Genomic DNA, 16,985 nt, shown 5'->3' with positions numbered 1-16,985 from the left:
TTCCAGGCGGTGCCGGAATGTGCCCGGGACCTGTGCTCCGAATGGTCCCGTCCTGGACACGGGCTGCCCTGCGGGGGCTGTGCCTGAGCCCACCGCCCTCCTCGGTGGGGCCACAAGTACATCTCATTTGCATGGGGGCGTGGCCAGCGCGGCGGGCGGTGCGTGGTCAAAGCGGGAGGGCGGGATCAACAGAGTGGGCGTGGTTATTGCTGAGGCTATCGGGACGGTCGCATCTCATTTGCATAGGGGCGTGGAGGAGGGTGGAGAAGTGGGCGTGGCCATACAGGGGAGGTCCGTGGTGGGCGCGGCCTTATTCCCCCGCGCATGCGCACGGGCTCGAGCTGCTTCCGGCTCGCGCGGCGCTTCCGGGTCAGCGTTGCGAGAGGACGCGGCGGTGGCGGGGCCGGGCCGGGCCGGGCCCTGGGCGGTAAGGGCGGCTCGGGCGGAGGACGGGAGGGCGGTGGGGGCTCGGAGGACGCTGCTGGAGACCGGACTGGCTGTGCTCCACGTCCCGGGGCGCCGGTCCGAGCTGTCAGCCCGGCTGGGCCCTGCTCGCGCCCCGCTGCCGCCTCGGTGAGGCGAGCGCTGCCGCGGCCCGGGGCTTCTTTTAAAAGGGCTTTGCTCTGGGGGCCTTTGTTCCCAGCGCGTTGTAATGGGGCTGACGTTTAAAAGGCATCGGGACGTCTGTAGATGTTTGGTGCCGGCAGCGGTGGCTCGTGTGGAAGCCGTATCTTTCTCATCTGCAGGTGCTTTCCAGCTCTGAAGGCTTTCATGGAACGAGAAACGCAATAAATGGGAGGGGACGAGGCATGGGATTAAATCTCGGCGTCTAGGAGCTTTAAACAGAGCGTCAGGAACCTGTCCCTGTTGGAGGCATTGGCTTTTCAAAGCACCTGGCTGTTTCAGCGCCGTGGAGCCGTAAAATGTTTGCCAAACTGAAGAAGAAGATCGCAGAAGAGGCGGCCGTGGCTCCCAGAGCGGGAGGGGTGCCCAAGATACCGAGGTCTGTCAGCAAGGAGTCAATTACATCCGTGGGAGCAGACTCCGGCGATGACTTTGTAAGTTATCCTTACTCTGGAGTTTGGTTTCCCTCCCAGATCTTCTGTTACGGCTTTAAGAGAAGCGTTTGAAGTCTGGTGGAGGAGTTGAACGCATGTTGTGTTGTCTTTGTAGGTGCGCATCTTAATATGTAAATGAGTTGTTAGCTTGAATAAACTTAAGTACTGAAGAGAAAGTGTGAACCGTAATAGTTACTGGGAGGCTGATAATGCCACGTAAACATGCGTTACAAAGCTGTCACAATGCAGAACACTGTTGAACGGACACAAAACACTGAATACAGCTGCGATAATGTGTCAGATACCTGTTTGTAAAGTTAATTACTGTTATGGGAAGAGGGTAAGCAAAGTACTGGTTGCCTGTGACCTTGCTGTGGGGCTGTTTATCTCTGGGCTTCTTGGTGCTCTTTCTGCTCAAGCTTATTGTTTGTGCAAGGTGTACTCAGATCTCTTGTAGTTCCTCCAATGTCTGCTTTAAGCTCTCTTTCGTTATAGAGCATTGTTTAGGCAAGCTGTATGATTCTGGGAGCGTACAGGTTAAATGAAACCCTGCACTACTCAGCACCTCTGCCCCTCGATGGCTGTCATATTTTTCAAAACAGGGATTAGGACATGGTGTGGCACTGCTGCTGGAGCCAGCAGCACCCGCTCTGTTGCAGCACATTGCATTGTCATCCTGTTTTGCTGTCTACAAAATGGAAAAGTTATTTATCCATCTGAGTTTAACTCATTTCTTCTGAAACTCAGCTGAAATTTCGGTTCTGTTAAGCAGAAGGTTGGAAGGCCTGTTTGAATGCATTTAAAATGGGACTATATTAGCCTTGTGGTTTTATGAAATGTTTCTGTGCTTAAAAGATTCTCATATAGAAATTTCATTTACCATCTTGCGAGTTCAGAGTTCAAGAAACAAACTGTGCTGGTAGCTGAGTGATTTTCAGAAAACCTCCATGAATTAGTTGGTGGAGCAATATTTATGCTCTTAGTATTGATTTTTATGGAGCAAGGAAACCCCGCAGAGCATCATAAGTCACATATGCAATGGGTTTTGCATGGAGAGACCATCGCACAGAAAGGCTGCTTTGTTCCTGCTGGAGCCAGCTCGTGCCACCTGAGTAGCGTTGTTGTTTCTTTTCTCCTAACTTAGCTTTCCAAAAGACTTTAGCTTTGACCCATCCTGAAACCCTATAGGGCCTAATTTTTCCTCCCTTAGTCGTTCTATGATGCCGTTTCCACAGTGATCAGTTTGAACAGTTTTCAACTGTAGCTTCTTTTCAAAGTTTTGCGTTTCATGGAGTGGGCTGGTGTTGCAGTGTTGGCTGTTTCAGCTTGTACTGATTCTCCTCTTCAGCGTTTTCACACATTCTGCTGTGCTGGTACAGCTTTCCCTTTTCTGTGAAGAACCGAGGCGATAGTCCTATATGGGGTGGTGTTTACAGAGTCAGTATAGGGCAGGGTCACTTTTTCTGAATTTTATATTACCTGAGTGTTTTTCTGCCGAGGCTTCTGATGGAAGCAGCTCCAGAGAGGATCTTTCATCCCAGTTACTCAGAAGAAATGAGCAGATAAGAAAACTGGAGGTCAAGCTGTCTGGTATGTGTGTTGATACATATAAAACCCTATTGCTTTAGGAAATATTTTCCTTTGGGCTCAAGTGCTTTAATTTATTAAGGATACATGGGGTTAGATTTATTTGAAAATGTCTGTGTAACAGCCCTGCATTTATGCGATTCTTTTGAATGGCTGGGATAGCTTTCTGTCCCCATGCTTCAAACAGTGTCTTTCCCCACCTGTATTTTACTCTGCATACATGATGGTTTGTTGCTCTTGGGGTCTAAGTGCTCTGTTGTTGACAGTAACACAGCACCATCCTTAAAGAACTGAACTTAGAAATGAAAAAGGAAGGGATTCAACATAAAACAGCCTTGAGGGTTTTTTTTTCTTTCTGAGATTATCTAATACCTTATTCTGTAAAGTCGTGGGAAGGGCTCTGCTCTGGCACTGCTTTCCTTCCCTTGTGGGGATGTGGGTCCCAGACTGGGCTAAACTTTGTTAGGCTGCTGCTTCCCAGCTCTCATAGAAGGGCTTGGAAAATAAGGAGAGGTTATAGCCAGCTCACGATTATTTTAATTCGTTTAGAAGACTTATCAGGCTCCGGTTCAGTTCAAGAAAATGCAGGGTTCAAAGATGATTTCCCTTTGCAATTTGAAAGGGCAAAGTGTTCACCTGTTTGCATAAGGTAAACTTACAGGTGCTGGCCCGGGCTTAGTGCGAGACCGTGAGTGTCAAGAGCCTTGTGCAAGCAGCCTTATCAGCGAGGAAATAAATATTCCTTTCTGTTGTGCATAAGCTTCTCCAAGGGGGGATGTTTTATGTTGTCTTTGTACCTGCCTTCTTTGTTCTGCTCAGTAGCAACAGTGATTGTAGGAGTGCGAGTTTGTTAGTGCTGGCCAACGGGAGCTCCTGTTGGAGCCCAGCCCCAGAAATACTACGTGACTTGAACACCGAGCAGCACAGAACAGGGATGCAGGCGTCTGTGAATTGCCCCATCATCGCACCCTCTGATGAGAGACACCTTTCCTAAAGGGAGTCAAACAGATCCCTGTTCTTGAATGAAGTAAGCAGCAGGAGTAGCTCTTTGTCCTCTGGTCCTGCCCTCGTGTAACCAGCACACCGGGGGCAGCTCCTCCTGTTCCTGCCAACCACTTGCCCTGTGGACAGCCCAGAAGTGTTTGCTTGTGTTCATTGTTGTGGTCACCCAAGTTTTCCTTGGCAGGAATGATTTTCTGGTTGAGAAAATCATTGCCATTTTCCGCTCATCCTTTTTTCTTTTTTTTTTTTCCCCTTTTTTGTTTCACTCCCTTCCCCAATGTCCCTTCATTCCTGGTCTGTGCTCCTCCCTGCTCACACAAGACTATGCTGATCAGATCCGAAACTTGCAGAAGATAAAAGAGAAGCTTGAAAATGCATTAGAAAAGCATCAGGATTGTACGTACTTCCCTTTTTCCTTTTTTTTTTTAAAGCTGGTAACTCTTATTGTTGGAAAGAAATGGGTTTGATATTCAGATGTTTGTCATGTGCTTTTGAACTGTGCACCTCCAGATTGCTAAGAAACAGAACACAAGTTCTTGCCTAATTTACTGTATAAAAAGCAGCAGTAATGTGCTGGCTGAACAAAGCTGTTGTTACTCTGCTTTTGTGCAGATTTGTGGCTGAGGTACACAAGAGACTAATGTGAAACCTGCAGCTTTGTTATAATCCTGTGAGGAACAGTGCTCCTGTCTTCTCTTATGTCTGTTATTTGTCTGGTGGGCAAACAGTGCAAGGGGATGAGTGGCCCAGCATTGGTGCTGGAGAGTCAAGATGGGGCTAACGACTTGCAGGAGCAGCTCTTTAAAGTTATAAATAACTTACAGACAATTGAGAAACATTGTTAAAAGATCAGTTTTTAATACAGCTGAGTATTATCTGTCGATAGCCTCCATGAGGAAGTTCCAGGAGCAGAACGAAGCTCACCAGGCCAGCCGAGCCAAGCTGGCTGAAGGGATGGCACTGGCCCTGGAGAAGAAGGACCAGGTAACGGCACTCAAACCGCTCGGCTGGCTGCCTGCAGGGATATTTGCACGGCCTGGGTGCTTTATGTTCAGCACTAGGGTTGCTTAGCATGTCAACACTGAGGGAAAAAGGGAGTGCTGAGTTCAAACGTGGGAAATGGTGCAGGACCCATCATCATCCTGACTGTTCCTGCTGCTTTAAAGAGAGCGCACAACAGTTTCTAGTGAAAATCCAAGTTTGCACTTGTGTGTGGTGAGATTCAGTTGTAGCATAGCTGGTGTCACTTTTATTTTTCTTGCATAAAGCTTATGCGTTCATGATTCCTCAGTGTTTATATATTGAATCACGAGCTGTTGCTTTTCTTTGGCTGGTGTTTTTTTTAGTCTTTACCACAACTTAGTATCTATGTTAACAGTACAAATTCTTTTTTTAACCACAATGTCCTTGAAAGTCTACAAATTGATTTTGTTTTTCTTTTCTCCTTTCTTTCTTGTTCAGGAATGGATGGAAAAACTGAGTCAAGTTGAAAAGGTAACTAACCTCTGAGGCTTGGGGGGCAATTTATGTGTGTGTGTTTGTAAACTGCAGCCTGCACGCTTCCTACAGCTCAGCTCTGTTCAGCACTTTTTACTGTTTGATCTGTGTTCAGTGAGAGAGGCCAGAGATTTCCTTTCATTACCAGCCCCAGTGCTGCAGGAGATATTTCTGGATTTATTTGTCAGTGGAGAGGTAAAGAACAATGGGTTCTGATGAGAGAGATGTGCTTCAGTAAGGTGGAGCAATAGTTCCCTTTATTACAGAGGAGGCAGCTGGGATGCAGCAGGAGGCAGTGGCTGTCTGAGGTCTTACAGTAGGTTGTGTGTTTCATAAAATAAATGAAACGATTTGCTAGGGATTGTTTTTAATACAGGAAGAATTTCTTGTTCTGCATGTAGCACTGTCGGAGTGCCTTATGCCTGCAAGACAAGAGTCCTCTCCTAGAGCATTTAACTAAACTCCCACTGACGTGGAATGAGCATACAAATATTCTTGGATTCCTTTTGATTTTATTGGTTTGTTAGGAAAAAAAAATGCTTCAAACGCAGTTACAAGAACTGAGGGAGCAGAGTTTGAACCTCTTTCAAAAAAGAGACGACATTGATGAGCTGGAGGGCTTTCAACAGCAGGAAATTGCCAAAGTTAAACACATGGTAAGGTGATTTTAAACTTCTTTTTATTTCTTAAGATTTCTGTTAGAATACTGAGTTAGTGGTAGCTCTGCATTAATATTGGTAGCCTTAATGCTTGTATGTAGCATTGGTCAGTGTCTGAATCCAAACAGTAGGTCCATGCGTACAGTATTACAGAGTTTATTTCAACAGTGACTTTTTCTGGGAGTGATCTATTATAATTCCTGTAATTGAGCTCATAACTTGATGAAAGACAAGTTTCAATGCAAAGGCTATATCAGTATTCTCAGGTCACCTGTTATTGTCAACATTCTAATATTCAGCTTTTAAAAAAGGAAGAGTCTCTGAGCAAAGCAGAGCAGGAGCTAGAGGCGTGTGCTCGAGAGCTGTCCCACACTAAGGAACTGCTTCAGGATGCAAGCACCGAGTCCATGGGCCTACAGAGAGATCTTCAAGAGCTACAGCAGCGGTTCTTGGCGCTGGAGGCCCAGAGGTATGGAGCTGGTGGCTCATGAGGAGCAGGGAGTGCATTTCCCCTGTCCTTTTACTTTATGCCCAGTTCTGTCGTTTTGGAAGAGTTGATGTGTGTAGTGAGCTGACGTGGTGATTCCTTCTGGTGCGCTGATGTAAATGTCAAGTTTTTGTTTATTTTCAAGCTAATTAAAGTAGTACTTGCTTAGGGGTTTGTAAGCTTGTTACAATTTCTTCTTTTCATAGTTTGAATGCTTGACTATCACTGGTTTTGGAAAATGTATAAGCGGGCAGTGGCTGGTTTTAGGACACAATGGTGTTGTTGCTTAGTCCTTTTTCATAAGCAACAGAATTATCCGCTAAAAATTATTTTTCTGGAACAGTACGCCACTTTTTCTTATTCTCTTTCTGAAGAGATGAACTAATGACAACTGAGACAAATGCAGAAAAAAAGATCACTGCTCTGGAGTTAAGAGAACAGGAGCTACAAACTGTCATTCAGCAGCTCTCTGGAGACTTGCAAAATGTAAGTGAGCTAAGTGAGATTTGCTTCAAAGCGCTCCTTGTCTGCAGAAGTTAGATTAGATGTCAGTTATGTGGTTTTGCAAATCTAAGTTTCAAAGCAAGTAATTTCTCTCAATTTTTAGGCTCGAGTTTCTGGTTCTGGTTGTGAGAAGAGACTGGAAACATTGCAGGTGGAACATGAATCTCTGAAGACAGAATATGAACAACACAAGCAAAAGGTGAAATGCTTTCAGATGCTTCTTCTGGTGGCTGGTGTAAAGGTGTACCTTTGGGTAATGAATGCACTTTGAGTTTGAAATTTGGTGTCTAGAACATGTTGTGGGATCATATTGTCTTTTCAAATAGGACTTTTGTCATTCTAATGGACTTTTTAAAGTCAAACCACAGGAGATTAGCTGAAAGCTTCACTACAAAAAGAATCTGACATCTTGTTCTCACAGATGACTCTTGAATTTGCTGAGAGAAATAAACTTACTGAACAGCTGCAGGAGAAAGTGTCTTCCTTGGAGAAAAAGCTGGAAAGAAATCTTTCAGGGGATGAACACATGCAGGAGCTACTCAAGGAGGTAAGTGTGCATTTATAGACTTGAAAGTGCGATCTTAGTGAGTTTGTTTTGGTTTTTTTTAAGGACATACATCACTTCTGACCTGTGGAAAGAATACATGGTGATGTCATGTGGGCGCATTTGTCCCTGCAGTGTATATTGGCACGCTGCCTGTGCTTTGAACCTGGCCTGGGTTAGAAAATTATGACCTAGCTGCTGATTAGTGTTTACATGTGGATCACGATAGGATACCAGGGAATTTCCCATTCTTAACTCTAATGATGTCAGCCCCGGGGCAGGGTGATCTATGGAGGCCCTGGGCAGCAGCACCAACCTTGTTGGTTCCCGAGAGCAAAGCTGCATTGCACATCAAAATAAGTCCTCCATTTTAGCTTGATCTTATTAATGAAATAAAAAGAAAATTCTTAATTTAAAAAAACCCTTATCTCTGCCTATCTTTCCTCATGTTCTTTACCTCAATACCATCGTCAGAAAGCTACTCTTGAGCAGAAACTGGATGAAGCCAGGCAGCAGGTGCTAACAGACAGAACACATCACACTGAGACTGTGGGCCAGTTGGAGACACAGGTAAGGATTTGTTTATTTCACCATAAAATCATAGAGTCATTCCAGCTGTTCCCTGCTTTCGAATGCCCCATGCCTGCTCCTCTCACTGCACTTGTGCTCTCAGCCAAATCAAGACTGCATGGCGCATTTAGACTCTAAAGGAAAGTCTAACTGATCAATGCCTCTGGTCAGTTCACCACCCAGGAATGGAAAAGGGTCTAGAGATTGCGTGCCTGTCTTCCCTTCCCTAAGAAACAGCTGAAGTGAAGCATTGCTGGGAGGTTGTGCTGTGCCAAAGAGTTTTTAAAAGCAGCACGTGTCCAGTAGGCAATCCCTCTGAACCGTGTGGTTTCATGGTTTTAGTGTTTACCTTTCCCTGTTGGGTCATCCCATGTTCTGTACATCTATTTGTATAATGTAGGTGCCAATGGAAAAGGAATTTAACATATGGTTATATTTTAGAATAAAGAACTGGAAGAGAAACTACAGATTGCAACAGAAGCATTGAAAAAGAACGAAGAAGCAGCTGTTGAGCAGGATCTGAAGATCCAGAAGCTGGTGAGTGTCCTGCATGACTTTTCCCTGATCGATAGCAGATCAGTCTTCAGCGTCTCCAGAGACACTCACTTTGCTGTGTTTGTCATGTTACTCAGGTGTCTCCTTGGTATTTGTCTCCTAAACGAGTGTCTGTATGTGAGTATGTGACACTGCTGCCAAAGGGACAGATAACGCTGCCTCAGTTTGTGTCTCCTGGGCTGGTGTCAGATTCTTGTCAGAGCTTCAGAATACCGTTTTGTTAATGCAGTGGTCTTTGTTTCTCTTCAGCAAACTGATCTAGAGGATGAAAGAAGTAAGCTACAGCAACAGTTTTTAAGTGAGAAACATCAGTACGATCAGAAAGTTACAGGGCTGGAGTCTCAAATTGCTGCTCTTGAGACAGCTTGGGAATCTGAGAAAACAGCTTTTCAGCACAAGATCGTAAGTATAGAAACTGTTCAGTGGGCCTTGTGAGTCTGCGCAGTGTTAGCATGGCTTGTGGACCTTGCGTGTTTTCTGGATGTTCTTATTCAGCACTCCTAGCATTATAGTAGAAGATCTCATGCTTTGAAAAGCTAAACATGAGCAAAGCATTTGATGTGTTCAATTATTTAAACAAAGCATTAGAATAATTGTACTTGGCATTTATGCAGTCTTTATTTTATAGAGCCAGTTGGAAAAGGAAAATGAAACTCTTAATGGAGGCAGAGAGGAGTATGAGAGCACTTTAAAAAAACAAGAGACGGAATTGAACAGGTTAAAGGTAAGGGCTTACTTGATTAGTGACACTGCTTAAATACAGAGCCTGGTCTGGAAACAGCTAATGGCAAAGTGTGTTATATTCATTACATTCAGGTTGTGTCATGTTTGGTACTGGTAGAAACGCATTTGAGGAGCACTGCAAATGGCTGATCCTTTTCTGAAACAGAATGCTTGGGTCTGCCTAAATCAGGCAGAAATAATATATTCCCATATTGTCAGGCTTGAAGAGCTTTTAAATCCTGTTAGCAGGAATGAATACAGAATAGTTCAACATCAAATTCCAGTCATAGCATTCAAAGCAGAAGTTAAAAACTGGAGTTGGTCAGGTATTCACAGCTCAAGTTCAGCCTCTGGCTGTAATTTGACATTGTTAAAAGTGTTTTCTGTGGCTATTCTTGGATGCACAGTTGGAATAAAGATCAGTTGTAGGAAGGAGCTACTTTGCCATAGAGATTTCAAGCTAAAAGATCTTGTAAGCACCGGATATGTTTGGCCTCTTACATCAGTTGTGTGTTGCTTTTACATGTGCAGCAGTGCAGTAAAACACCTAACTCTCATTTGGGAGTGTAGATCATTTTGTGTAGAACACTTGTAAATTCTAGTTGCTTATGAGTTTTGGTTTAAAGATGAGAGGCTGAACTGATTTTAATTGTCTCAAGTAACCTCTGAATGAGTTTGGCTTTGCAGGATGAATTGAGCAGCAGAGAGACTGTCAGCATTGAAATTGCCAAAGCGTTAGAAGAAACACGGAAACAGAGAGAGGAATTACAACAGCAGGTTGGTTAATACCAACAGTCTGAACTACATTTGGGTTCTTCACCTTCCACAGACCAGACCGGATTTGGGCTAAAGTATTGTAACAATCAGGAATATTAATCAGAAACTTATCCTCAATATGCAAGGCAGCAGTGGTTGCCTCCGTAAACTTCAGACTCAAGGATGTCTGTGTAAATGCCTGTACAAGACTGTAATTAGCTTCTGAGAGTTATTGATTGGGAGGTCAGACACTGCTGACTGCGGAGTTAAGGATAAGTTTGTAGGCTCAAGATTTATGGCAGGTTGTGGCAGTTGAATATGTGCAGTTGAGGCAGACCAGGTAGTAGCAGGTGAATACGTTTGCTCACAACGAAGCTGACTGATGTTTCAGAGCCCCTCACAGCTGTGAGGTAGTGCGTAGTCCCAGTGAGCCAATAACCCTGAACCTTTGGCGGGTGGGCAAAGCAGAGAGCCCTAGTGGAGAGCTCAGGCAGCCCTGCCAGTTGCAGATACCAGCTGCTGCCTTTGTCACTGGTACAAGGATTCTTCTCCAGTCCTTCCCACAAACAATAAATCTGAAGCTCAGATTACTGAGTTCTTTCAATGCCCTCTCCTAGTTTGATATCTTTAATGACTTCTGTTTGTCTGCTTTGAAGGTTTCGTATCTGGCTGCTGTAATAAAGGAAAAAGACCAGCTGATTGAAGAAAAATGTGAGATGCTCCTAAAACAGAAGGAAGAGCTAAACCAACTCAGCCAAGGTTAGACCACATGAGTCTATTAGAACTTTTAAGATCTCATGTCCTTCAGTAACAATTGGATGGTATTTGCTGCGTCTTTAAAAACAAACTCACCTTTTAAAATCGGCTTTGTGTTTATATGCCAGAAAATAACAGATCTTGCTGTACTTTTTGTACATTGTTGGGTTTTGCAGACCATGAAATAAACAACACAGACCAAAACCTGCTACTTCACCACACCACTTTAAAAACTGCACCTGCTTGAAAGATCATTCACATTCTTAAAGAGCAGCTGCAACCTGATATTATGTAGTCATAGTAAAAGATGAAGTACAGTCATCTTCATCTTCATTCAGTCCCTGACCCCACCATGTTCCCTCTTGTGCTGCCATTATTTAGAAAGGGAACAGAACTGTCGCCTCTTGTTGCGCTGTTCCTTGGGAAGCTGCCTGCCAGAAGCCACTTGTGCTCGCAGCTCAACCCCAAGCATTCCTGTGCAGCCACTGCACAAGTCACACTGGCTTTGGGTGGTGGACTTCTAAAGCAGCTGTAGCTGATAATTATGTTAAGTATTAAAACCCCTCTGACTTTCAGACCGGTAGGCTGCTCCTTTGCAAAACCATGCATGTGAGCTTGGGTGGCTTAAACTCCATCGTCTTTCTGTCTTTACCACAGAGCAAGGCAAAATGGTCAGGATTTGCTGTCGGTGTAACTTGCATTGTTTCAGGGAAACTAGAAACTTGTATGTGATTCAGCAAACTGATACTAAGCAGGGCTTTCCTTCCTCAGATCATGAAGCTGCCTCACGGCAGATGCACCAGTTGCAGTCTGACATAGAAGCAATTAATGACCAAGCAGCAGAGAAAGAAGAAATGGCAAGGAAAGAGATGGAGGCACTGAAGTTGCAGGTACAGGAGTGCCTGTTGGCCAGAGAACATGAGAAAAATGTGGGTGCAGTTGCAAAGCTGATCTGTTCAGACTTCCCAGGAAAAGCAGCGGGTGTGCGAAGGATCCCAGTTCTGTTACGCTGGGGGCTGTGTGCTCTGACAACTTGTTCACGGCCTCAAGCGCCAGCAGTCAGACCACCGTTACTTGTTGTTCCCTGTCTCTCGAAGGAAAGCTTTTCCTGTCAGATCTGTGATTATGAAAGACAACCCCTTATTTTATTTGAGTCATAAAATATCTTGAGAGAACCATTACAAAACCAATGAGATGGAGACCTGAAAGCAGTAAGCAGGCCCGTGAGAGATGGAGCCAGCTAGACTGCCACTACTGCTTTCTGGTATGAATAAGCAACAACCTCTGCCCCAAGAAATGACAACCAAACAGAAGTCTGTCTTTCTCCCTGTGGAGTGCTCATGGGCTGCAAATGCCATTTTATCTCTGTAATTCATTCTTTTCATCTGTATAGGTTTCAGAGCTAGAGGAAACGACGAGAGCCTTGGGCAACAGGCATTTACATTCTCCAGAAAACCGCTTGGTGGAACAGAATGGAGAAGTAGCAGCGGCAGATGTCATTCAGCTTCAGAAGGATAACAGGGAGCTGGAACAGCAGATCACTGAGAAGAACAAGGTGAACTGAAACAGCAGTAACAGCTATTGGTCTTTCCCCTTTTAATTAGGAAGCGTAATAATTGGTGCTGCCCATGCTGCAGAATGGCAGATCCAATTTGAATCCAGTATTCTGAGAGTAACTTTTTTTTTCCCCTCTGGATTCTACAAGGATCTAGCAACAGTGGTTAAAAACTGCAGCCAGAATTGCAGGAATCCTTATCTGGTTTGGAGGAGAGATTCACCGAGTGATACTGTTTCCAGCTTCCCTGCAGAGCTTTTTTTCTGTGGGTTCAGTTCATTTCTACTGTGCTATTGCACGGAAGCCCAGTATCCTATTGCTTGCTTGTTAGTGTATGCAGCCAGAAAGGCAAGACATCCAGGTCACTTCTTCAGAGCTGCCAGTGTTGTTTAACGATTGTTTAATTCATTACACTTGTTTGTCCTGGGTTTTTCCAGATGCCTGTGGGTCACAACATGTCCTGACAACAAATGCTGTGTTAACACTTCCCTTTGCTCTGCTTGCAGGTGATAAAGCAGCTACAGCAAAGGATGGCAGAACTCAAGAAAACCCTGCAGAAAGAGTTGGTAAGGGCTGTGGTGCTTTCAGTCTCCTCATCTGGCGCTTACTGCGGTGACTTGCACAGCTAATTCTAAAAGCTCAACTGCTAGCTGTAGCGCAGATTTGTTTTCTAGGGGTGTCTGCAGTTTTCTTGCGTTTGCAGGCAGATCAAGGCAAACCCTTGAATTAGGGAAGTAGGTTATACTGCTTTATTTATTGAACGGATGGTGTGATGGGCAGCCATCACCACTCAGCTCTCACAGCAGAGTTTTAGCTACAGGAGATCTGTGTTTGGTGATCTTGGGCACTTAATGCATCTCTGAGAGTGAACAGCAGAGGTTTGATTGCTGCTTAGCTGCCATTCAGCTAAGTTTTACCACGGGAGCGATATCCGCCCCAGGGAAAGCTCCTCTTTAATCTCTCCTACAACAGTTTTCCTCTCCAATAAAAAGTTTTTCTGTTTTTTAAAAAAATCACAGAGGCTTTAAAGTAATCTGATGATGTTGTACCCACCTTGTGGACACCAGCCTCGTGCTGGCTGCCTCAGATCCAGATCTTCTCCCCATCTCAAGCTGACGGTCTATTATGTGCTTCTCTTTTTTCCTTTTTTTAGAAAATAAAGCCAGAGGGTGAGGTCCCTGAAGTACGTGAGAAAGCAAATCCTGAAGTGCCTAACGCTTCTGTGACTGTCACAAACAACTCGGATTTAAATGACTCCAGGGAGATCAACTTCGAATACCTTAAACATGTTGTACTAAAATTCATGTCCTGCCGGGAATCTGAGGTAAACATGTATGCTTACCTTCTTTTTCCCAGTCTGTCTGTCTCTAGGAACTGCTGCCTGCTAAGGACACTTCTATGCCGATTCCATACTTTTACACCTGAAGAGTTGTTACTGAGTTAGCATAACAAAGCAAAATACTTAATGGCAATATGTTTGGAAATGCAGATTATAATAAACTAAATGAAAGGGAAATGTGAATGCTGAAGGGGTGATTATGTCTGGCAGTTAAAGATCCCCTCTGTGCTCTGAAAAGCACGTGGAGCTCATCAGTAGAGTGGCTGTACATTCAGGACAGATGGCAAAAAAAAACAGGAAAAAGACACAGGCCACTCGCTGTTGATCTATAAGAGGCGGCTCCTTGTGCCTCTGGAGCTCCCTCATGTTGTGCCATAAATGTTAAAGGTAGAGGAGTAACGCCAACAAAAAATGCTTAATTGCAGGTTAGTAGGTAAAAAATCAAGGAATAATTGTGTAACTCCGTGGAATCCTGAGTGCTCGACTCCATTACTGACTGCACCGTGTATCCTATTTAGAGTACTGGTACTAGAGAGTTGATACTTAAGTGTGCATTTGAACTGGCATGATTCTTTCCTGCCTAGAAGCTGGTTTGATCAACTTCTCAAAGCTTAAAAACCCTAGGAGGCCACAGGAGCCAAGCTGCTTCTGTGTTCTACCGACACGGTCCCCACGTGTCGTCTTCCTCCAAAATCTGCAAACCGCTGTTAAAGAACAGTGGAAGGAAGGCAGGAAACCCACCCAGAAGGAATAAGGTGTAGGCTGTTGTAGCTGGGGATAATGGAAAGCTGCTGGGCTACTCTTTGTAGTTGTGACTGTAAAGTCTGTGACTGAATGTACAGGAAAACTGCTGCACCGCAGTCTGGAACAAGAGCCTGAGAGCATCATAGAAACCACAGTATTTTATTGTTTTTCAGGCATTCCAGCTAATAAAAGCTGTATCTGTGTTACTGAATTTTTCTCAAGAGGAAGAAAACATGCTTAAAGAGACGTTGGAGTACAAGGTAAGGGTCCTCTTCTACTTGGAGTCTTGAACGGGACGCCCAGCAGACGGAATGAAAGTTCTGAGATGTTGGGAGATACTGAGAAGTATCTTTGCCAGATGTTAGTTGTGATAGTAAATGTAAGTTATTACTAAAATGTTAGCTAAACAGACACATATATGTTGGAAATTGTCCATTTCAGAGAGGGAAATACTTTACAGGGCTTCAGAGAAGGAGAAACAACACAGTTTTGCCCTGGGGACTCGTCCGTGGAGGGAAGCTTTTTGCAGAGCAGAGTGAGATGTTTAAGAGCAGGAAGCAGAATTCTTAGTTTGTCATTTTGACATTAGGCTTAGACACCTGGATCTGTTTCCCTTTCCATTGCATGAAATGCAATCTCCTGTGTGTCCCTGGTGGTGTAGTTATTGGTAGAGGCCCATAAATGAGCACTGACTCACTTCCTTCCATGCCCCACATTCATCTCTGCCCACTCAGTGAGTGGACGGGTTCAACCTACATGAATGCAGCTGAGGGAGGTTTTTCCCCCCCATCATCAGGGAGCAGTTTAATCCCAGAGCAACTGAAGGTCCTGGGTAGATTTGTAATTATTTTGAAGGCTTATCCATAAGCATAACCTTCAGTCACCTTCAGTTGTGGAAAGTGGATGCTGTTTCTTACAGATTTGATTATGAGATACTATTTTAACCTCCTTCAGCCTGAGGCCTGCAGTGTTCGGGTTTATAAATAGTTCTCTCCATCTGGGGAGGTGCCTGTGCACCATCTTCTCTCTTTTTCAAAGCTTCATCCCTTTAGAAGTGTGAACTGAGCATAATGCATGGTGCTTTCCGGTTCTAGATGTCGTGGTTTGGGTCAAAGCCGTCTCCTAAAGGCAGTATCCGGCCATCCATCTCCAGCCCAAGGACACTGTGGCCTTAAGGGAACCAGAAAACAGGCAGTCAGCATCCAGCCACTTCTTTCTGTGAAAAGAAGGCTGAACACACTCATCCAGGTGTGTCTTAATCACTGTCATTGCAGTATTTTGTACAAGAACTCTGACCCTGTTTACAGAACTAATACTGTGCAAGGAGAGATTGTCACTGCAAACAAACACCTCTTCCGGGCTGGATTTGGGGACCATCGTCTCAGTTTCTTAACGGAAGTCAGCTCCTTGTGCTCACTGGTCTCATTTCCTTGGCACCAAAGGGCAGCGTTCACCTCGCAAACAGCAGTGCTGCAGTTCGAGTTTCTGACGTGCTCCTCTCTTGGGGTGATTCCAGCATCTGTGGCCAAGCGCTGGAGTGGAGTCACTGCAGACGGAGAAGCTTCCTTGTGGAAAGCAAGGATGAAACCCAGTGTTGGCAGTACTGTACCAAGTCTGGAAAGCCTTTCAGAGAACGGGAGCGGGAGCTTTAACCAAAAACAAGATCTGCCTTGCCTTGTTATACTGACATAACTGACAGTTCGCATCCTTTCATATCACTGTGTATTTACGGTGCGCGTATCCTGGCCTGCGGTCCTGAGGGCTGCACCTTGATGATGAGTATTTAATTTGAGAGCACAACTTTAGAGTTGTCTGATTTTACTTTTCTTAAAGAAAAATAATATGTAAAATGGTCTTAATTATAGTACCTAATACTCAGTCGCCTTTAAACTGAACCCGTTAGCCTGTCCATAGGTTGTGAGCATTGGGAAGAAGGGGTAGGAGCTATTTTAAATTTTTAAAGCTGAATCCCAGGTATTGTCAATGCACACTGAGAATACCTTTTATTAAGATATAATAATCTACTGGCAAAGGGTGGAGAATGTTGGTACTAAACACTTTGATTTTTATTTTTGTCTTCAAAGTCTGCTAGCAGCAGATTTTCAGAACCAGCATCTGCCTCCTCGGTTGTGGGTCTCTATTTCAAATACTGCTGCTTAAAAACTGTTCTGAACATGTAGCGGGGCTGTAACCGTGTCCTCACTGTGTGGCACAGGGATCGCTGCTCGGGAGGTTTGGTTTCGAGGGCAAGATTCAACTCTTGCTGAACACGTCCTGATGCCATCCGCTTTCCTTCCCTCTTCGGCAGAGGGGACTGGGGCGGCACTGGCCTCAGAGGGGAAGCACAGTGTGGCCCGTGGTTACCAACACGACCATGAAAATGGGAAGCAGCAGTGAGTTTGATTCCTTAAAACGGGACGTTTCTTCAAAAACCTGCGCATGTATGGCATTAGCTGAGCAGGCTGCAGTTCCGGCAGCTCTCGTACAAGGTTTGTGTTGCTAAGTCCTTCCATTAAATATATTCAAGGCAATTTGAGCTGTCCTGGTGGAGATGCTGTTGCAGTTCAGGGTTGGCTTGGCTTTGCTGCCAGGGTCTGAGTGAGCTCGGTGCTGGCAGCTGAGAATGCGGTGTTGGAGGCAGAGCTCCCT

The 16,985-nt window shown here is 44.8% G+C and overlaps 1 protein-coding gene across 1 annotated transcript; it reads left to right on the top strand.

The window, feature by feature from the left end:
• The first annotated feature begins 340 nt into the window (after window positions 1–340).
• On the top strand, window positions 341–16,854 carry GOLGA1 (golgin A1). Its single transcript, XM_054083826.1, has 23 exons — window positions 341–427; window positions 747–1,058; window positions 2,558–2,648; window positions 3,969–4,043; window positions 4,534–4,631; window positions 5,109–5,141; window positions 5,672–5,800; window positions 6,103–6,272; window positions 6,665–6,776; window positions 6,898–6,993; window positions 7,216–7,341; window positions 7,813–7,908; window positions 8,350–8,445; window positions 8,713–8,865; window positions 9,092–9,187; window positions 9,874–9,963; window positions 10,599–10,701; window positions 11,470–11,588; window positions 12,092–12,253; window positions 12,760–12,819; window positions 13,407–13,577; window positions 14,510–14,596; window positions 15,431–16,854. Exons 2-23 carry the CDS (start codon window positions 924–926, stop codon window positions 15,509–15,511), a joined length of 2,379 nt encoding a protein of 792 aa, XP_053939801.1. The 5' UTR covers window positions 341–427; window positions 747–923; the 3' UTR covers window positions 15,512–16,854.
• The last annotated feature ends 131 nt before the right edge of the window (window positions 16,855–16,985 follow it).

The sequence above is a fragment of the Cuculus canorus genome, chromosome 19 (genome assembly GCF_017976375.1).
Source record: "Cuculus canorus isolate bCucCan1 chromosome 19, bCucCan1.pri, whole genome shotgun sequence".
In the NCBI taxonomy this organism is placed as follows: domain Eukaryota; kingdom Metazoa; phylum Chordata; class Aves; order Cuculiformes; family Cuculidae; genus Cuculus; species Cuculus canorus.
Note: the sequence above shows the minus strand (reverse complement) of the source record. Positions and strands in the feature narration are given on the sequence as shown.